Source organism: Centroberyx affinis, unplaced genomic scaffold, assembly GCF_046629955.1.
Source record: "Centroberyx affinis isolate AG114_WGS23_722 - 3 ecotype Tasmania unplaced genomic scaffold, CSIRO-AGI_Caff_v1 ptg002205l_1, whole genome shotgun sequence".
NCBI lineage: Eukaryota > Metazoa > Chordata > Actinopteri > Beryciformes > Berycidae > Centroberyx > Centroberyx affinis.
The window spans coordinates 51,534-73,239 of record NW_027280509.1 but is presented as its reverse complement, the minus strand read 5'-3'; the positions used below and the strand labels follow the sequence as shown (position 1 = coordinate 73,239).

The following is a 21,706-nucleotide window of genomic DNA, read 5'->3' as shown; positions in this document are numbered from 1 at the left end:
GGCTAGATTCACTGTTGCATTTATCATTCATAACCTGATAATAAAGATTTTTACTAAAGGGTTAAAGCTGAAGTCAAGATTGTCCTCATTGTCAACCGTTTATGTTTATTATTCACTTCACCACCAATCTGATTAAATTGTAGTCAAAATGAATCATTAGTAATACAGTAAAGAATGTAACACCTTACATCTATTTCTAAATATACGGGCACTAGTTGAATCAATACCAATGAGATGTGAATAAGCGTGGTGTCTACCGATGCTGTACTTCCAGGACTACAGTTCCCATTAGCCTCTGCGCTCCAAGCAGGAAGAACGTTCTCTCGCAGGGGCTCACACTGATCCAAGTTAGGAGCTTTCAGCTGCCAGCCTTGGCCCATCATGTAAGTGCTGCGGAGAATTCTTTGCAGTGCAATTGCAAAATTATCTCTTTCCTGACGGTTTTGCAGGGTGTGCAATTGTAATATCGCTCTTTGCACGGATACACACGGCTCGGACGCAAAAAGGCTCCAAGTGCATGAAGATCGAGGCTTGTATTTTGCATCTTTGTTGCAAAGCAAGCCGCTGAAGCTCCAGTGCGAGGGCGATGGAGGGAGGGAGTGAGAAAGAAGGCAAAGTCTTTTGTGCTTCCCCTCCCCCCCATCAAAGCAAAGGGGAAATGTCTCAGCCAAAGGGAGGTAAGAATATGAAAGCGATCTGTGCAAAACTACTGATATGCAATCACTGCTGCACGTTTTGCAACGTGCATTGCTGCAGGTTGAACACGGCCAATGCATTTTAAAGTTAGATGGTTTAGAAGGGTCAGTTGCATTTCCTGTTTAAGATCTTCCCCTTTGCAGAGTTCCTGGTAAGACGATGCTGTGTGTACTCACTCATATTGACGTTATTTGCAGTCTACAGGCAGGGATGTTGAGGCTGGCTAGGGTGCCTTTCATAGTCACGAGATATCCGAGGACACTGCAACTCTTTACAATTAAGTCTGCACGAGTTAATGCAAATTCCATGCACACTATTCAAGGTAAATAATACACATCATGTTGTTGCATGTTTGCGCTGCAGTGTCAATTGCAAATTTGCGTCGTTAGAACTGCTACAGCCAGCAGCGTGACGTGACAACATGCAGCTGTCAGTGGTCAAGTTTTGACTGTTTATTAGGTGCAGATTTGTTTTCTGTTTGAGAGCGCGTAGGTAAACGGACTCATATTGGAAGGTTCGCTGCTGCAGCCCGACACATAGGTAGGCATTCAAACATGATAATCTAAATATAGAATTTGCTGCGAACATTTAGGTGGTGCTAACAGTTCAAGGAGCAGGAGCAATAGGCTATTAAAATACGAGTCTCCGAGCAAAAAGTCCCAGCCAGAGTAAGTAGGCTGTCAGCTGCTGCTTCTGTCCAAGCAACTGGATATGTGTAAAACCCTTGGGTGCATTTCCACTGATGTGCTAGGTTTTTTCCCCCCCAACATGTATATTTGTGAAACTTGCTGCCTCCACGACTGTTGTCACACTTTGGCCCTAACCGTGCCACTGTGCAGCAGCAACACGAGCTATACATTTTCTGTAATGCCCCCCCCCCACTGAACTACATTCAATACAATTCTTAGCGTTCGCAGTTTGCATAAAAACAGCCGCAATGAGAGGAGCTCAACCTTTTTTTTTTTCCCTCGACGTGTTTTCCAAGAAGTCCAAAGTGAGGCTAGGTCGTTGCACAACATGCAGGACACACACACTCCCTCTCTCTCACACACACACACACACACTCACAGGCTGTACAGGACATTTAACAGGTAGTAGTGAACCTCCAATGGCCAGAGCCAAACAGTGTTTACCTTCTGAGCTTCTGCTACAGTGAATTGTCAACTCACCTACACAGAGGAACTGTGTTGCTGCAGCCAGTTCATCTTATTATGAATAATGCGCAGACAGTTTTGATGAATGACTGGCTTTGGGACTTTCCTGAGAGCAGAAGTAGGTTTCTCTTGTCAGTCATTCATACTGTGCAAAACGGCATGCGTGCACAAATGTTACTACATAAAAAGTATATATGTGTCACAAGTCCCGAAAAGGAAATGAATACACATTTGCTAAAGCGAACCGGTCATTGTCTCCTCATGTCTTATTAAAAGCATGCTAGACTGGGTCTGGTCACTGTTAAGCCCATGTTATTACTCCTGGCTTCCTACTATTTTTTACTGTACCTCCTCATATCATTTGGCACAGACGCATCTCAAAGTCTTATACTTCTCAAGAGCTCGCTGTGTGGCCCAGACAGTTGTGCCTTCACCATTGTGCGCTGCTGTGTGCTGTAGTGTGCCGGCGATGGCAGTGTGACAGTGGCCCTCCCAGCTCGTGTCCCCTGCAGCCTGCCACTATTGCAGCCTCAGCCGGCCCTCGCACCCCTGCACAAATGGCACATTTGTCATGCAAATGGAGGGCTGCGTTTTCAGCTGCACAGATACTAAATTTGCTGTTTCGACGGGCCAATTGTTGGTCCGGTTCCAGGCCTATAGTGGTTTTTTGCTGCAATAACAGTAGAATTGTTCACAGCATTGTTCAGATGATCCACTAACTGTACTTCTCTTTTTTTTGGAGGGGGGGGGGGTTGACTGAGTAAGCATGCATGTTCTCTCTCCAGCACACACTCCAGACTGCAGCAACTTATCCAGTGGCGAGAACCAGCAGTAATATTTGGGACACTCCCAAAATTTGAAACAATTCCTGTTTATTCCAGCTTTGTCGTAGGCATACGGTGCGAGCGGTGCAATAGTGAGATACTGTGAGCGTTTCGTTCTGTGTGATGAAGCAGCAAAATGTGTTGGTGCCGCGCTGGAAATGAGAGGCGCATAAATCCAGGGTTTGTCTTGTCTCCATTCAACCTGGAGTAACCCTTGTGGTTGCGATCGCAGCAGGTTTCCAGCTTTTACTGCTGAAAGGGGATGGGATTGGGGGGGTGGAGGGTGTTGCCCTGTAGCGCAGCCTTGCAATGCACGTCAATGTATTGCAGCTGGATCTGAACATTGGTCCGCTCCATCAAATCGATGCATAATTGCTTCTTTCTTTTTTTCGCACTGAGGCCGTTTTAATTCCAACCTGCAGCTCTTTGGTGCTGCGGGTTAGGCTATGTAGCAAAATTCACTATTATTATGTCTGAAGAAAGTATATCAGGATTGAACTTTGGTTCCCTTGGTCTGATGAAGACAATAAATAGCTTGCCATTGTCATCTTTCTAGGATCAAATATGTTTGATATTAGAGTGGTGCACTTACTGTAGTTGGTCCCCTGATTACAGGTTGCATAAAACACCAGCTAGCATACATTTGAGTGCATGCTTGTCTTACAAAGAGCTGCACTCAGTTACCACAGAGGAATATATTTCCCTCTATCTGACAGCTATCTGGATTTGCAACAACGCTGTATGTAGAATTTAATTATTCCCAGACATTTTGTTCCACACTTGGTTGGTGATTTAGGAAAGTGGCTGCACTGGCTACTCTTGAAAAGGCAATTTACGTGGGGTTGAATTTTAAACTTGTTATAATTGTCTGAGACCAATCTGAGGGTGCTCTCCTGGTGGCCTTACCAAACAGTCAGCAGTTATTACACCTGTTAGCTTTCTTAAGAGCACTCTCTTTCTCTCTCAAGCCTCTGGTGTTTACTGCTTCTGTTGAATAAAACACAGCTCATCACCTGCTCCACTTAGCACCTTAGCTGTGATCAGAAAGAAACAGGACTTAAGAGGTTGTGTATCAGTACATTTTTGACTTTGTGCACTTTCTGCTGTGCGTTGGACCGGAGAGGGTCCCCTTTCTTATGTGGCGCCCTCATACATTGAGCCAGCTCCTTCTGCAGAACCGCCTGAGCCAGCGCAATCAAACACACTGGCACATCCTTTAAAATTCTGCTACTAGCGAGTGTTCATGTCGGACATTCCTAAATAATGCCAGATCGTGTAACAGCAGCAAGAGGAGTTCAAGTTCATCTCTCATTTAGTGGCCTAAACGGATTACTTGATTTGCGAGTGTTCTTGTTGATGGAGCGTAACCATGGTGAGCCTAATAATAAGTGCGACGGTTTGCTCGCTGGTGGGCATGGTCTAAGGTGTCTGTCATCCCCGGGCAGTCATGCTCTGAGGTATTCGGACCTTAGTTAATCAGTGGAAGCAGCGGCCTTGCTCTGGGGTGACCTGAAGCTGATACCCTTACGCACTTTCTTGAGGAGTACGGCTCAAGTCGAGCCAAGCGCTCAGGGAAGTGTGTAGCGGGAGCCGGTGACGACACGACTCCCAAAGGAGCTCCCAACAGCTGTAACCTAAAGGACCTGCCATCTTTGGAAGTGTAGAGTATCTCACAAACTGCCAGAGCGGTCGGAAGGGGCCAAACAGCCGTCGGCTCCAGAGGAGTTATTTTCATACCTCCCCCTCTCTCTCTTTGCACCCCCCCCCCTCCACACTGTGTTCTGTGTTGCTGTCTTTTCCTGTCCTTGTGTCACTGCTTGTGGTTCACTGTCTCTCCCCTCTCCCCCTCTCTCTCTCTCCCTCTCTCTCTCTCTCCCTGTGTGTGTGTGATTGATCTGTCTTCCTCCGGGTCTAGCGGAATTCCATTGAGGAACTCTTTGGGATTGTTGGAATTCCAGGCGGAGTGCATGTGTGGGTTAGCGGGAGGCAGCCGGGCGGCCCGTGTGTTCCCATCATCCCCGGGCTCGTTATCAGCCAGGCTGGCCGTCGTCTGCCCTCGCACACCAAAGCCTCTCTCGCTCCAGATTCACACAGCACCGCGAGCGCTCGTTCTCAGCCTCCGTTTCAGCACAGAATGCCCTGGCAGTGTTCCTGTCAGCGTTCCTTTTTTTTTTTTTTTTTTCTTCTTTTTTTTTTTCCTTGAATGTTTGCTGTCGCTCGCACTTATCACTGCTACAAAACAGAATGACATGCACGGGGAAGGCCGATCGCATGCTAATATTGGGTGTGGCAGAAACTCGGAGCGCTGCCGTCTTCAGCGGTATTCCTCTCATTGTCTTCTCTTCAGTAAGATAATTGCGCATGTCACGATGAAGCCAATTATTTGCCTGTCCTAGGTCTCAGTCCTTGCAGTGAGAACAAGGAGTGTCCCGATGCAGACACCGTCTCCCGTGGCCTCCCTCTGGCATTTCGCTACATACTTCAGCTCATGTGCTGCAAATCACTGGGAATAACATGCACTGCTGCTTTTAATTAACCCATACTGCCTGGCACAATGTAAAAGTTTGATGCTGAGCTCAGCAAGAATAAAGGAAGACATTGTGTATTTGAGTTATGCAAGATAATCTAGAGCAACTAGTCTCCAGCATGCTCTATATTTGAGTAGCTCTCCATGTTTCCCACTCGGCTCGGAAATATTTGATCTTTGCCGAGCTGTGCGATACAAGACACAGCACATGCTTATTCCTACCATCCACGTAGGTTATGTAATGAATTGATCCTTCCTGTTGCTCTAACTCCCCCCACCCTCCCCCTCCTCCTCTGTTTCTTTCTTGCACTTTCTCTCTCTCTCTCTCTCTCTCTCTCTCTCTCTCTCTCTCTCTTTCTCTCTCTCTCTCTCTCTCTCTTCTACATGCACACACTGGACAGATTTGTTCATTTGTTCTAGGTCAGTAGCAGCAGGTTTTTTCGAAAGCAGTGCGGTCCTTCTCTGAAAGCTGGAAAGCTGAACGTAGAATCCGGCATTCCCAACAGTTGAGACATGTCATGCATACATTCAGCGCTTTTATTTGCATGCGTGCCTGGTGGAGCGCCTGCATCCCTCGCCACAGCGTGCAGCACGCCAGTACTTAACTCTCATTATGAGCTGCTGTATTTTGCATGCATATCTGCAGACTCTACCCTATATTGTCCACACTTGGACAGCGGGGGCCTAGCCTATGTGTATATTAAAGCGGACTGAAATGCATCTGGGATCAGGACTTGTCAGGTTATGGTGATATGTGCGCTGGCCTCTGGAGAGTAAACCTGTCTTCTTCCTTTGAGGAGCGTGCTGCGTCTCGTCTTGTCATCTGCATATACAGAAGACTGGTAAGGCAGCAGAATTCCACTGCAAGCCTGCCCTGTGTACACACCCATACAGAAAGTGAAAGGATGCTGCCGATTCATTATAATTACGCAGCAGGCCTTGATTCTGGCAATGTTCGAGCTAACCATGTGTGAAAGTTGCAGGTGTGGTAAATGCACATGGAAATAGTTTCCTTATTCGTGCTTGCTGTAGGTGTGGAAGTCAGTAGGTTTCACTGTGCTGGGTTCAAACCAGTGTTGGTTATAGGCCTATTAGGAGAGTGTTGGTTTTCAGTTACTATTGTTGTCTGTGTAAATGCGTGTGGGAGGGGCTCAAACTGACATTTTAGTGCAACAAAGCTGCTTTGGAAAGTGGAGACCAGGAGGCAGGCAGCAAGAGGCCACCGGTGGAGGGCCACATAGCACAGTGGTGGCACACCCTGCACTGTTTCAACAAACCAGGACACATTGGACACACCGTGTGCTTGTGTGTGTGTGTGTGTGTGTGTGTGTGTGCCCTCACATCCATGCATGATAAGCCTTCAGGACAGCTTTTTCCAATGACAGATTTGTTTACAGCTACAAATGTTTGGGTTTTCTCTGGACAAGCTTAAGACATCTCAGCAATGTGAAAAATTCAAGTTATTCCAGCAGCACTGTTTCATGAGACACACCTTTAGGTGTACTGTTAATCGCAAGTTATGACATCAGAGGGCGGTGCACCGCGAAGAGTGTTGACCTTAAAATATTGCTGTGTGAGCAAGGCATTCTTCCAAGCATTGTGCGTCGGCTGCTCAAACCGTCGCTCACGTTCCCGAGCGTTCACGGGGAAAAACCATAAGCTGTTCTGAATCGGGGGCAGATCCCATGTGACCGCCCCTCCTCCTGCTACGTTTCAGCACGGGCGGCGTCGCTTTTGTCAGAACAGGGCTTCGTACATAACATAGGAGCATGTATGTTTACTGTGACAAGCTCCAACCAGGCCCGAGCTGCTGCGAGCCAGTCTGGGGAGGTTTGAGCCAGATGCTGGGTTGAGACAAGGCAACCAGTCACACACACACACACACACACACACACACGCACACATATACAGGCGCGCAAACACACGCACCCATGGTCACACCCTTAGGAGCGCTGCAACGCCCCGTTAACAAGGCGCCCAGCCGTTAAGCCCTCAGTGCCGTACCTCCAGATGGAGCGACCACACCTGGGCTGCCAGACATATTCCTCTTGCTCTCAACGCCTGTTTCATTCAATTAGGATCTGGAGTCATTTACTGCATCCAACCGTAAGTGTCAGCTTTGAGATGGAGCTACAGTAGTTGTGCAGTTACAATATCCACCATGTGATATGCAAGAAATTATAGATTTAGGTTGTGTCTAAAATACATGGGCATTCTAAATTGGCCTGACTTTAGTGTTTGTGAACTGTTTTGTCCTGAAACACACTGACCCAGCAATTGGGCAGAAGCAGTCAGTGAGTGATGGCTGGGTGAAGTTTGAGTTAGTCAGCCTCATTTTCCATCAGTGGGAGTTTTTAAGTGCCTGATGGCTGTTGTTATCTCTGGACAGAGCCAGCGAATCATCAGAGCATTTTGACATTTCAAATTCACTGGAGTGGAGTTGTAGGATTTGTTGGCATTGTACGTCTGGCAAAGGCAAATCTGCTCTATGATAGAAAACTGTGAACGCTGAACATGCAAACACAGAGAGCCAACCTGTGTTCGCATTGTGCTGTATCACCAGAAGATTCCATTAAGGTTTTGAAAGTTTCCCCTTAATTTCCCCTTAAATTGATTTGAGCCAGAAGTACATAGGCCTGTGCCAGTTAAATTTGATTTGCTTTACTGCTCAAGTGGGAGCTGCTCTGCTTGGGAAACGGCTGGAAAGAAAGTTGGCTAAGGTTTGCACCGTGCTGCACAGGCTGCTCTTGTTGAGGGGAAAAAAGACCACAGTAGACTAGGACAAACGCTGATCAACTGATTTCCCATCACCTATTTTTAGCACTTGCGGTGTATGTGTTTTTATCTTTAGGTGTGTGCTATTGCCAGTGAAACCATACTTTTGATGAGGGGTCTGATCAGTCTGCCCTCATCTGTTTTTACGTGATTCAGATGGAAAAAAACTGAGGTTTGCCAAGGGCTTTAGCTTTAGTTTAGCTGTAGTTTGGTATTTAGATTTCTTGTACATTGTGATAGAGGGTCTTGCCCCTGCTCTTATACATTTCTAATTATCTTTGTGCTTTTGTCTCTCGTCAGGTAAGAGGAAGCCGGTGCTCAAGCTCTCCAAGGAGGTGTTTGAGCAGCCTCCTCCTGCTGCAGTGTAAGTGTATTTTACTCCACAATGACCATGTCAAATGCATGCATTATCGTATCCAAGCTTCTGTCCCTGCAAAGGTCTTATTCGGATAAGCTGTTTATATGCAGCCTCATATCCCGATCGCAAACAGCCTTGTAATGCATGAATCATCAGAAAATGAGGATAATCAGAATGCTGAATATTAACATGAAAACAGAAGCTAGAAACCATCGGTAAACAGGATAAGGTATCGACCTGCCTCTAAAATCAGAATTTCCCAGCTGTCATATTCATGTTCCTCATAATGGGGACATCAGCTTATCCTGGGTGCTGTAACTCGAACATGCACTTATTGGAATACAAATGTGCCTACAAAAAGCATGGGATCTCTTCATATCACACCTCTGATATTTAGGGTATTTCAACCCAATCAAACATGCATATTGTAAATATTTTCTCCCGGACTCTTTAACTCGAGGCTCCGACTCGCATTGCCTGTAGTGCAATGGCGCCCCAAATTATTCCGGGCTGCATAAATACTACGTTCGTTCAGTAAGTCTTGAAATTTCTGTAAACAAAACTGTAATAGCAGAGACAGTGCGGTTGTAAGCCAGGAGTCAGACTGTCAGCCATGTTCCCCAGGGGAGTAATGAGGGGATAGCACTTGCCTTTCAAGCCCGGCTACTGAAGTGCTGCTTAGGCTGATGGAGAGCAGAGACTCGGGAACTTGTCCTACATTTTCACTGACAAACAGAAACGGTAAGAAGCGGGGGAACCTTAATGTCGTGTTTTTCTTCGATTTGCACTCGCAGTATTCCACTCTTTTATGGTGTTGTTGTGTCCTGAGAGAGCAGTGTTTAATCAAATTGTAACGAATGTGTGTCTGTGTTGCAGACCCCCCAGAGATTTGGATTCGAAAGCTTGTGTAACCATCGGAGAGAAGGTACGTTCGCTCACTATTCGATCAGTTCATATTTTCCCTCATGTTTGCGCTTTTGTGCCGTTTAATAGGAATCAAATCAAAGCTTTTCAATTTGTAAAATTTTTTTTTATCTTAACCTGGACTCTTACATAACTTTTCACTGTTTACTCTTTTCCTTCCCCGAGTGTATTTTTGGGCGAGTAAGGTCCCTCGCTCTCAGTGCAGAAAGGCTGGCTTAATAAAGGGTCCCTTGGCTGTAAAGAACGCCCCAGTGAACATTACAGCCGAATTGAACACTTCTGATTGTGGGGAGACTGGAATGCCTTTTACTGCCCATCAGGCAGTAAAAATATTTATTTTAAACTCATCAAATAAGTGGAATTTTCCATTGGCAAAGATGCCCGCTTTTTCTCTTTTCAAGTTGGCCAGAAGTCAGAATGACTGATTTTTTTTTTTGCTTGGATAATGCAAAAAAAAAAAGAGAAGTTTTGCATCTTGCCACACTATGAAGGAGACTATGTTACTTAGTGTTTTCAGACTTCAAAGCCCCCTTGCCTCTCTCGGGGTAGCTGTTCAAACAGAGTCCTGTCGCAGAGTGTGTGCATTTTCTTTACAACAGAGATAAGAGATACCGCCTGCCTGCATAACACCGCTTGGAATTATTCTCCTCACGCTTTTATTTATTTGCAGGAGTTGAGGATCGGGTGCACAAACCCAGTGAACTCCTCACCTCGTAGCCAACTTGTTTTCACTGTTGAATCTTTCCTCCCTTCCCCTTTAAGTCTCTGTCAGTGCAGTACTTTTCATTTTTGACTCAGTTGACCGTGTTTGTGTCCCCCATCTGTCCGGAGCAGAACTTTGTGGTGAAGGCAGATGACCTGGAGCAGATCTGTGAGCTGGGTCGAGGGGCGTACGGCGTGGTGGACAAGATGAGGCACATGCCCAGCGGCCTCATCATGGCTGTCAAGGTGGGTGAGGGACGACCAGAGGAGGGTCGACTCAAATGTGGTTCTTCTGCATTGTCAGCACTTGTAAAAGTGCGTTCACACCAAGCGTTTGGTTTGCCGCGGTTTATTTGAACTCTGGAGTGTTTACTCCTTTAGTTCACTTTAGTTCAAATTACAAGAAACAACCCCAAAACACAAGGTTTTATAGGTATAAGGAGACAGATGTTGACATCCAATTAATGCTTGGAAAGCTTAGCATAACACAAAGGTGCTCATATTCAGCTATTTCCTCATGTGTTCTTAACTGGTATGACCACCAGAGAAAGTAAATTATGGCAAATAGCCCAGACAAGTCCATCATGCTTAGATAAAGTTACAGGGACTGGAATCAGATTCTCTAATCCGTGCAGGATGACAGGTCACCATAACTCTGTCCAATAAACGAGCTCCTTGTGAGTCATGTGACTTTTGTTTACAAGGGCTTGTTCGCTTGTAATTGGAACCTAAACGAACCAAATACTAAAATGCGACAAAGTAAACTTTTCAGCTATGGTTCGGACCAAAGAAAACAAACTGTAGGTGTGATCGCACCTTTATTGTCATCACATTTTACACGTTCTAATAGGAGCTGATACTTGGGGTTTAGACGGCAGCATTTTACAATAGACCTCTTGAGGCAAAGGTGAAGATGTTGAAAGCTCATGGAGGATCGTGTGTCATATCATTCCTAAGTGCTCTCCATCGTTATGGGCATTTGTTTTTCCTCTCCTCGCTCCCTCAGCGGATCCGGGCCACAGTGAACACTCAGGAGCAGAAGAGGCTGCTTATGGACCTGGACATCTCCATGAGGACGGTGGATTGCTTCTACACAGTCACTTTCTACGGAGCACTATTTAGAGAGGTAGCACAACATAAACACTACTCTTCTGCATCATTAATATAACGCATAAACACACTGCAATGTTGGATTTCCAAACCGTTTTTGAATCTTCTTAATTGGGGGGTGTGCTTGGAGTGATAAGTGAGGTCCAGCATGGCAGAATATCAAGAAAAAACACATTTCTGATGTAGCCTCAATTGATGACCCAGTTGTGATATTTGCGCCGCAGCCTTCACTCACAATTCCAAATTATGCAAAGCACGGCCCAGCTTTGTCAGTGTAAATGTCCAAATTTGCATCCGTCATGTTGACGTGCAAAAAAAAAAGCTAGAACCACAAGTGGATACTGACAAAAAACACAGTATGCCCAACAAAACATTCACAAGATTTTCGGATGCAGAGAACTTCCTCCAGAAGCGAGTCGGATCTGCAGGATATCCCACCGTGACTCACGTTGGAAAAAACTGTAGCTTCCCGTCTGTTGATCTGCCAGCTGTCAGGAATGTGGCCCGGCCGCTTTGTTGCTGTTTTCCCAGTCTCTTTCCAAATTCTGCCCCCCACCACCACCACCACCACCACCACCACTAAACTGTCTCTCCTCCACCCCACCCACCCCCCTCTGCCTGTTACCAGGGTGACGTTTGGATCTGTATGGAGCTGATGGACACCTCTCTGGATAAGTTCTACAAGCAGGTGATCGAGAAGGGCATGACCATCCCAGAGGACATCTTGGGCAAGATGGCCGTCTCGGTGAGCGAACGCCCGACTCTGAACGACGGGCTCGGTCGATACGCTTGTCATCCTCCGCATCCTTCCTTTTGATATTAGCTTAATGAGGGATATGTCTGATGTTATTCTCATTGGCCTTTTAATGGGCTTTGTCATTACAGATAGTAAAAGCTCTGGAGCATCTGCACAGTAATCTGCAAGTCATACACAGAGGTAAGAGCAGTGGAAACGCATTACACCTCGCAGAGACTGTCTGTATCCACCGCCGCTCTGTAACACACTCACTGAGTCTCTTCTCCCTTTCTTTGTTTCTTTCTTGCATTCCTACTCCCTACTTTCCCCCTGGGCTAGAGGTCAGCAGCGGAGTTAAGAGTTAATGTCTTCTGTCTCAAACCACAGTGGTCCAGCCGTGACCACCGTGCGGCTCTCGCTGCATTAAAGGTCCATGTAGTCATTTAGGAAGATTACAAGTCACCAAAATAAAGTCACACAATTGGGCCTCTCCAGTGACCACAGTGCTATTTCTCGAGTGTGACTGCGGCCGTGCGAGCCAGTCGGCAGTTCTCTCTCTGTGCCGAATCTATATTGCGGTCGTGCGAGCGTGACACGAACTGACGAGGCAGCTGGCGGTGACGTCTCTCTCTTCTTCCCCTCTGCCTAACCGTTGCAGACGTGAAGCCCTCCAACGTGCTGATCAACACGCAGGGCCAGGTGAAGATGTGCGACTTCGGGATCAGCGGCTACCTGGTGGACTCCGTGGCCAAGACCATGGACGCTGGCTGCAAGCCCTACATGGCGGTAAGCAGGGAGAGATCAAACGGGATGAAAGATCAGACGAGAAGGGATGAGGACCTCGTGTGATTCGTTATGCTGTGATTTAACAGCGTTTTATAATACACTGTCCCAGACCTGAGGCCTCATTTTTCTCATTTTTTGATTTTATCCTATGATTCATCATACTCATTTGAAATAATAGGATTATTACCCCGGATAATAATAGACGTTAGATTTAGCTTTGGATATAGCGCAGAAAATTGGAGAGAATTGCTGCTTATCGTGAGATCAAGATCAAATTGTCATAAATCACAACTTTGGCTGAATTTGGTCATGAGTTAGTGCATGATAAAGCTTTATAACAGAGACCCCCGGCTCTTCACTAGACGGGTAAGCGGGTCCACCTCTCTCTCTCATCATCATCCACGCCCCTTAATGAGCCCTGTTAGACTTTAAGTGCCGTGTTCCCAAAGAGAGCGTGTGTCCACACCGCTGCTGATTGGCTGAGCGGGTTTTAGGGCCCCGCTAGCACTCAGGGAACAGAGTGGTCTGTGTGTGTACAAGAAGTTTTAGGATGGCAGGGAGGTGTGCAGGTCGTCCTTGACAACCGCCGCCATGTGTGACATCATCTGTCCTTCTGCTCCCCCCCACCCAGCCGGAGAGGATCAACCCGGAGACGAATCAGAAAGGCTACAACGTCAAGTCGGACATCTGGAGTTTAGGAATCACAATGGTAAATCCGTTTGTTTAATGTTTGTTTTAAATCTGTGTGAATTTATGATGGGAAAACGTCTCATGTCACTCACTTGGTACACATTTTAGGGGGGGTGACCCGCAGTTCATTTGTTTCATCAGTTTTTCCAATCGTCTTCATTACTGCAAAAACATGGGAAGTATCTCAAGGGTAAAAATGATTCCTAATGAGGAGAAACCCAGTATCCTCTGAGCCAGCGCTCGAGACGAAATGGTGTCTAGACGTTTTATTATGAGTTGTTAAATATTCATAGCTTGCTCATTTGCACATTTCCAACTCGGACCAAAGAATATTTTGGCGTGGACGATTCAGCGGTCTATGTAATTTCACATCTTTTTGACTTGGCTAGTCCTTCCAATCTCCTCTTATTAGATTGGCCCTTAACAGATGCTTATCTTGCTTCATAAACGATCCAAAAGAAGGCATGATCCAAAGAAAGTCAAGTTTTTTTAATGTTAATGGAGTGCAAAAGGTTTGGTGGATACAATAGCCAGACAGGGGTGTTGGGGTTTAAACGATACAGGTTAAAGGAACAGTTTGGGATTTTCAGAAACTGTTTCATCATCAACTCAGAGTATTTTTTAGAGATCCAACCTTTGCTTCAGTTTTTTGAAGGGAGTTTTTACTAATTAACATTTTCACAAAATATTTAACTACATATATATATAAAGACTTAAAGCATAACTCCAAGATAGAATCAAACTGTTCGTAAAAGGCACGGGTTGAGATCATTTTCATTTACATCTTTTTACCGACTTGTCTCATTATAGAGCGAGCAAACAATGTGTTTAAAAAGACATGCTTTGTGTGCTTTAGGGGTTGATTTATTGGGCTCCATTGTCTCCATAGGACATAGGGCCATGTGCTTAGGCAAGCAATACTTAAGTAGCTCTGTAGTGAAGGAGTTGATGAGATTTTGGTCAAAATCAATTGGAATGATGGAAAAAAGTGTGAAAATGGGGAGTTATGCTTTAAAATTGTTACTGTATATGAAGAAATTGTTTCCAGTTTCATTGACTTGCTCTAGCACTGATGGAACATATGAACAACCCCTATTTCGAAACCTCAATGACCGAAACGGACGTGCAGGTGCTTTTTGGATGGACCAAAAGTTCCATGATTAATCAGCTAGGCCCAGTGAACACCCAAACTATCCCTGAAGTGCTGCCAAAGCCAGTGTTACAGGAACCTCTCTGTGCTGCATCCTCCCGCCTCAGATCGAGCTGGCCATCCTGCGCTTCCCCTATGACTCATGGGGCACCCCCTTCCAGCAGCTCAAGCAGGTGGTGGAAGAACCGTCGCCCCAGCTTCCCGCCGACCAGTTCTCCCCCGAGTTTGTGGACTTCACCTCTCAGTGGTACGTCCTCTCACCTCTTCGGCCCCCTTTTTTTTTTTTTCCACTAACCGGACCCACTCCCAGCGTAGCATTCAGTTCCACATTTTGAGTGTATTCAACAAGCCACTCAAGACCGGCCTCTTTAAAAAAAAAAAAAAGGAAGCCGGCAGAGTCTACTCACAGGATGCTCCACACAAGGCCGCTGTGACCTTGCCACAAAGCCACAATAAATCAGAAATATACTGTCTATGGTTCGGACCAAAGAAAAAAAACTATCGATTCACACCGTGTGGGCTTGAGTTAATCCCCCCCCCACCCTCCTCCTCATCAGATTGAGTTCATTATGACATTCTTTGGTTGTTGTTGTTGTTGTGTGGCCAAGAGCCTGTTCTGACCTGGACAGAATGTAACGGGGTGTGCCAGGGCTCTCCAGCCCTCCGAGGAATGTGTGCGAATATGTATTCTCACCAACCTGTTGTGTCTAGTCTGCAGCGCTGCGGGGGGATTAGCTCGCCCCTCCGACGAGGCTCTCAGCACGCGCTGAAGGGTGTTTGATACACCGTGTCACTGATGGGTCCTCGCATGTCGGGCTCCTTCTCCTGGCGCTAGGTCTAGTGTTGCGCTTTAGCGGTGGCTGTGCCGTGTTTCGGCAGCCATTTTTCATCTGAATTGCTTATCCATGCAGGTATTCATCTGTTGGCAGGATGCAGTTCCTTTGTTTTTATGTGCTGCCACCATGGTACATAGTATCCGGGACATTATGTGTGTCTGAACACTGTCTGTCTTGTGAACACAGTAACTCAAGAATAATATATGATAGAAACTTCATACTTGCACAATAGTTACAGGTCTTTAAACTACTATAACTCCTTAATGCTTAAAGATACAGAGTTGATATTAATACCGCCCATGTGTTTTGTGAAGACAGAAATATTTGCTAATCAATGCATTGATTAACTTCATTTATGACCTCATCAGCATAACTGTTTTTTTGTATTGTATACCAGTAGAGCTGTGTTTGCAGACTGAGGGCTGAGACTGCACTTTTCAGTGGAACTTCTAGAGTTTTCTTCATACTCTTGCGTAAAACAGAATCTTGTGGTTTGTGGCTTAATTCTTAGGAAAGGAATTATCAGTTCTCCTTAACAAGCAGCATTGGATTACTAGGCTATACCCTCCTGATATGGATATCTTGCCTGCAATTTACATGACATTGTTTTTGTAGCGTATAGTTTTGGCTGTATCTCTTTTGCACTCGCTCACTCACAGACCAATTGGACTGCTGGAAGAAAATGGACAGAAACCACACACTCCTGATTATGTCCTCTTATGTATTCCTTTATTCCCTGAAAATGAAACCAAAACTGAGATCAAAGTCCTCGAGCCATTACTGGTGCTGTCTTTTCCTTGTCAGTCCATTATCTGGCTCCTGTGGGATAATGGAACGTAATCACTGAATGAAAAGCCAAGATTTGGGAGTGGGATACTTCAATCAGTCATGTCTTATCAGTGATGAATCTATATGTGAATTAATATCTATGTTGCTTTTTGCCTCCCCAGCTTGAAGAAAAATTCCAAAGAGCGGCCAAATTACACAGAACTCATGGTGAGTGTTTTTGTGTTTATTTTATTATCACTACTGTTACTAACTGCTGATTGATTTAACTATTCTGCTGTTCTGCTCTTTTCAACACTTGAGATGCCCAACAGATGCATGGAGGTGGTTAGGCCTCCTTGTAATACTCTCTGTCAGACACTGGAGGGCGCACTAAGTCCATTAGTTCCATATGGCTGAAAGTCCTTTTCCCTCACTTGAGTAGATCAGCAAAGATGCTTCAGTACATAGACCAACTGTGATACTGCTTCTAATGAGATGTTTATATTCACTATCATTCAGACTAACTGACATCTCGTTCTCCTCCGCAGCAACATCCCTTCTTCACCTCCCATGAGGCCAAAGAAACCGACGTGGCTAGCTTTGTGAAAGTCATCTTGGGGGACTGAGTTGCCACACTTGCCACAGGAGGGAGGGCGGACCTATTACAAAAAAAAAAAAATAAAATAAAATCAAACAAACAAAAGCGCCAATCGCAGCCCCTGCTACCTGCGGGACAGGGGGGACTGCCCCCCCTGTCCCGCCCTACTCCCACCCCTCCCTCTAGGACAGACAGACAGACGGATGGACAGACAGACGGACGGACGGAGCTCGGAGGAGAAGGACGGCCATCCTGTCGAAGGAAGCAGGAGCGAGGAGTTTGCCCCCACCCCCCACCTCCACCTCCACCCCTCGGTGTCCTCTTTACATTACATAAGACAGGGGTGGGGAGGGGAGACGGGGGGGGGGGGGGGACAAACCGGTGTCAGGGTTTCGGAGATGGCTCACACATAATCTGGATTAATTTGAGATGTCTGTATGCAAAAACTCTCCCCCCTTCTTTCTTTCGATTCGTGCGCCGCCTACTACTCAAAACAGCAACTCTCTTGTTGTTACTTGTCAGTGAGTCGACCATGTGTGGATTTTGCCCCGTCATCATGGTCGACCCTAAGATGTTTGTTTGTTTTTTTTTCCTGCTAAAAAACAGAAGTGAAAAAGAGGTGCAGACTATATAAAAAAAAAAAAAAAAGATGAATGATATAATTCTATCTATGTATAATCTAAATGTTTGTATACTCAAGCAAGTGTTGCATTGGTTTATTAATTGACTGCATGTACAGAATATATCTCTGGGTGAAAAATGGGCTCCGATGGCCGACGGGGGAACAGTTGCAGAGTCCGACTCGGGTCGAATAGTTGACTAGTACAGACCTGGAGACTTAACGGCCTCGCTTTAGGCCCGCAGTGGTCAGGAGCAGGTACTGCACTTCGACTGCTTTCCCTTGTACACAACAGAGGTCTACTACACGTTTTTTGGGGCTCTGGCTGCCTGTGTGCGCGTGTGTGTGCGTGTGTGTGTGTGTGTGTGTCAGCGGGTGCATGTCGTGTGCGTGTTGCATACAAGTGAGGTGTACGTTGACATTGTGGTCAGTTGCGGGAGAGGTGCGCCCCTGTTGTCGCCTCTTCTTGTTGTCTGTACTGAGCCAATTACAACCCTCTCCACTCCAAGTTCAAGACGAAAAGAACTGGACATTATTATTATTATTATTATTATTATTATTATTAATAATATTATATTAATTATTGTTGTTATTATTTAGATCCAGGTTTATTTCCCCAAGGATATTTACTGCAGTTTCCTTATTTATTACAACTGCTGTTTTCCCTCTGAAAACTTGACGGATCCAATAGAGACTTTCTTCTGTGTGTTTGCGTGGGCTGTGTATGTTTTTTTTTGTCGTGTCGTCCTTGGCTCAAACAGGTAAATGCTTTTAAACTGTAACTTGCAAGCCTTCTATGTGCCTCTCTCTAGAAAACGACTAAGGAAAAAAGTTGTAATAAGGATGATGCAGGGATCTCTACCAACCTCCCCCTCTCCAATCAGCCTGACTTCACATCGGCTCCTTCCCCCATTACGCTCTGCACAACGTCCAAATTCCACTTGCCGTTTGCCCCGGCGTTTCCTTCCCGTTTCTCGTTCTAGGAAGGGTCGGCGGATTCTGGCATCCTAGCGCGAGCTCATCAGCATTTCTCTTACATGCATCTGTTCTCATCTTTGTCACCGCCTCGGCTCTCGGCCGTCCCGTCTCGTTCTCATGGCGGCCGCTGATAGTCCGTGGCAGAGAGCGTCAGGCGGCTCCCGGGCCGAGCCAGACCGACGCCTTTGTGCTTTTCTCTCTGTCATTATGCAAGGCCCGCTCTCTAATGTCAAAATAGGAAACTTGAAAGATGTGGTTGGATGGCAGGCTATTGTCACAGTTGGAGAATTTACATCATTCTCTGCCTCTAAATATTTTGTTGCTAGGTTATCGCTTGATGTTTTTCTGCGCCGGCGTCCAAATGTGACCAATCTCGCTGAGTTCTGGCCTCTTCGGCTGTGCTCAAAGTTGCTCGAATGTTGCCTAACAAACCAACACACAGGTTCTACACTTTAACGTTCAGTGCATTCATCAGTACTTGTATCTCTTTTCTTTTGTCAAACCCAGATAATGCTTATGCTCCCTTGTTGCCATCATTAGAACTCTTTTGTCCTGAGTCCAGCACAGTGCGCTCTGCCATTTGCATGCATTCAGCAGGAGAGTGTCCTGTTTTGTGGAAGACATGAGCACCCTTCCTTTTACCCTTCACACCAAAAATCCTCTCCCTACCAGGGCCCAGGTCCCACGGCCTTTGGCATACTGTCCAGCAGATAACTGGTCGAGCTCCTTGGGTATCACTAGAGGACAAACGCCTGGCCCCTGAAGCTTTTTCCTCTCCTTCGCTTTCATTATGTTTTCCACCCCCAGCCCTCCGTCGGTATCAGCGGCCCTCACCCGCCGCTTCCTCCCTTCTTATTAATAGAGGTTTCACCACTGCAGCTTCTTTCGATCTTGGCCGGATGACACACGGTGGACGCAATCGCGTGTTCAGCTTCCTCCTACAAATATTTCATTTTGACACTTTCCTAACTCTTTCCAGTAATGACGGGAGGGTGTGACGGAGGCAGAGGGTAGGTGGTAATCTTTCGGACAAACTCGGTGCCAGTTGCCGTTATGAGGACATTACAGCCTCCCTCATTAGTGCATTTCTATCCCCCCCCCAAAAAAGGAATAGACTCTTGAGACAACCATTAGAAAACTTTTTATTACACTATTAAATTAGGGCCATGTGAAAGGGCCACCAAATTCAAGTCATACTTCTATTTTGGCACAGACAGAAGTTGTTGTTTTTTTTTTTAAGTGCAGTGCGGCCGAGTTATGCATCATCGCCCATCTTTCTCAATTCTGACTCGTTCATCATTGTCAGTCCCGCACGCTGGTTCCTCACCCTGGGTCTTTACGGATCTTGTGACATGCAGAGCGCCAGCCAGGTCTCTAATAGGCGCAGTCTCCTCTTTATTCCTCCGATAATCGTCACCGTTTTCATTCATTTAGGCAACGTGACCACAGAGCTGGACTATAATAGCTATAGGGACCACATGGAGCTGGGCTCAGGACAGGGAGTCTTTGAGCAGGGGGGGGCAGCATGTGTGGCCCTCCTATGGCTAAGAAAGGTGATGAGCGTCCAGTCCAGACACACTGACATCCCACCCACGCTGGAAATAACCGGCCACCCCCCCTTTTGATTCATCACCACGTCTGATCTCATAGCAGTAATTATGGTGTGCATACTTTATAGGTCTTATAAGTGCCTAACAATGCATTTCTGTGTACATTTACATACTTATCAGTCATTGTGAATGATGCTTAACACTGTTGTTAATCTTTTGATCCCTCTGTGGAACACACTGACACTGCATGTCGCTGTGATGACGTTTTGCACTGTACTGTGGAGCCATATCACATAGTCACATAGTGGGTGTTTTACTGTATGGAAACAGTAGTTCAGACGATGTAAGGTTGCGGTCTGTGTGGTCACTGTCCCATTTTTGGCATTTTGTGAGCTTGGAATTATGAGGATCTATTTGACTTTTAATCAAAATTGAGTTACCACATATTCATGATCTTTGAGTGTTACTTTATGTTTGTGTAGCGTCATTTTTTTTAAACCCTTTTGCGGTTAAATATTTAACAAGAAAGTACACAGTTTTGCCCGATGATATATCAAATCTTTGATGCTCTAATCTCAGAACTGCACTCTACCCAGATAGAACCTCATAATTCCAAGCTCACGTTGTATTAATGTTCATCTCTACTGTGCAGCAAAGGGCACTGATATTTATGGTCACAAGTGACTCATATTCAATAGACTAAGGCTGTAGTGAGGAAAGAGTTGAGTCCAATCACCTGTCACATGGCTTTTCCTTGTCTGTGTGTGATTCTGCGTGCGTGTGTGTGTGTGTGTGTGTGTGTGTGTGTGTGTAGCCGTGGCTGTTCGGTGTTTGAGGAGTCTGTCCCAGTCAGTGGGCTGGCCAGAGGGCAGCGCTATCTTTACCCCCGCTGTTCCTATGTTCACGCCACTCTCTCGGAAGATAATAGGGCAAGTCACATGGCTTGCGCTCGCTCCCTTTCTCTCCATCTCTCTCTCTCTCACATACACATCATCCTAACTCCCCCCCCCTTCCCCGTCCCTCCAAAGATCCCAAAGGAACCGAACGTGCATCAAGAAAGGTGTTTGTTTCCTGCCTGTCCTCTCATGTCAGAGTCTGTGTTTGTGTTGCGAATGTGTGTGCGTCCGCGTGGGGGGGGGGGGGGGGGAATTCCCGTGCGCGTGTCTATTCGTGGACGCGGGGCAGCACTCACCTGCTGAGTAAACCTCTTGTCAATGGAGGGGGTCAAGAGGGGGCAGGATGTCTGAGTGGAAACTGCCCTTCCCAGGCGTTGTCACGTCCCACTCTGATTCCACGACATGCCCAACAACAAGCATGTATTTATGGAGGATGTGTCGGTAACATGGATGCCCCCTTTACTGGAATACGAGGCCTCCTTATCAAAATGGCTCATGACTAGGGTTTCAGGGTTAAATGGAAAGATCTGGTCAGAACGGAAAGAATCGGAGGAAAAATTGCTCACCTTCTTCCTCATCCTCAGACAAACGCAAACGGTTGACGCAACGCAACCCCGCGTATGAGAAACGCTATCGCCCTTTCCTTCAGAGTTGTAAATCTTTTCTATGTGACATAATTGTGTTTATGCATTTTGCCGGACTATATCAAGTGTAAATCTGTCGTACGTGTGCGCGTGTTTCATGTGTGAAATGTTTGCTACGGTTTCTTGAATACTATGCTTTTTTTTTTGTTTTTTTTGTTTTGACCCATCTATTGCACAACACTCTTTTTTTTTTTCGCTCGAATGTTCCTCGGTGGAGCTGCGGGGGGGGGGGGGTCGGGGGGGTCGGGCCGGCGGGAATATGACGGGCGCTTGTGAAAACTTTTGGAGCTTTATGTTTCTCTGTCGCAGATGGTTAACTGCTGGTACACACGGCTGTATGTGACTTCTGATGTTGCGGTGTTGTGTTGTTTTATTAGGGGGTTCA

At 46.1% G+C, this 21,706-nt stretch overlaps 1 protein-coding gene across 3 annotated transcripts; it reads left to right on the top strand.

Moving 5' to 3' along the window:
* The first annotated feature begins 423 nt into the window (after nucleotides 1-423).
* LOC139655184 (dual specificity mitogen-activated protein kinase kinase 6) lies at nucleotides 424-21,509 on the top strand. 3 transcript variants are annotated; one of them, XM_071532522.1, is made up of 13 exons: nucleotides 424-677; nucleotides 6,410-6,426; nucleotides 8,288-8,340; nucleotides 9,211-9,259; nucleotides 10,093-10,206; nucleotides 10,967-11,086; nucleotides 11,699-11,815; nucleotides 11,956-12,007; nucleotides 12,465-12,592; nucleotides 13,224-13,301; nucleotides 14,540-14,679; nucleotides 16,219-16,264; nucleotides 16,585-21,509. In XM_071532522.1, exons 1-13 carry the CDS (start codon nucleotides 587-589, stop codon nucleotides 16,660-16,662), a joined length of 1,083 nt encoding a protein of 360 aa, XP_071388623.1. In that variant the 5' UTR covers nucleotides 424-586; the 3' UTR covers nucleotides 16,663-21,509. The 3 variants fall into 3 exon arrangements, with proteins under 3 accessions (XP_071388623.1, XP_071388622.1, XP_071388621.1); XM_071532521.1 differs by lacking the exon at nucleotides 6,410-6,426 and adding an exon at nucleotides 3,502-3,515 and having other exon boundaries at nucleotides 8,282-8,340; XM_071532520.1 differs by lacking the exon at nucleotides 6,410-6,426 and having other exon boundaries at nucleotides 8,277-8,340.
* Nucleotides 21,510-21,706: the final 197 nt, after the last annotated feature.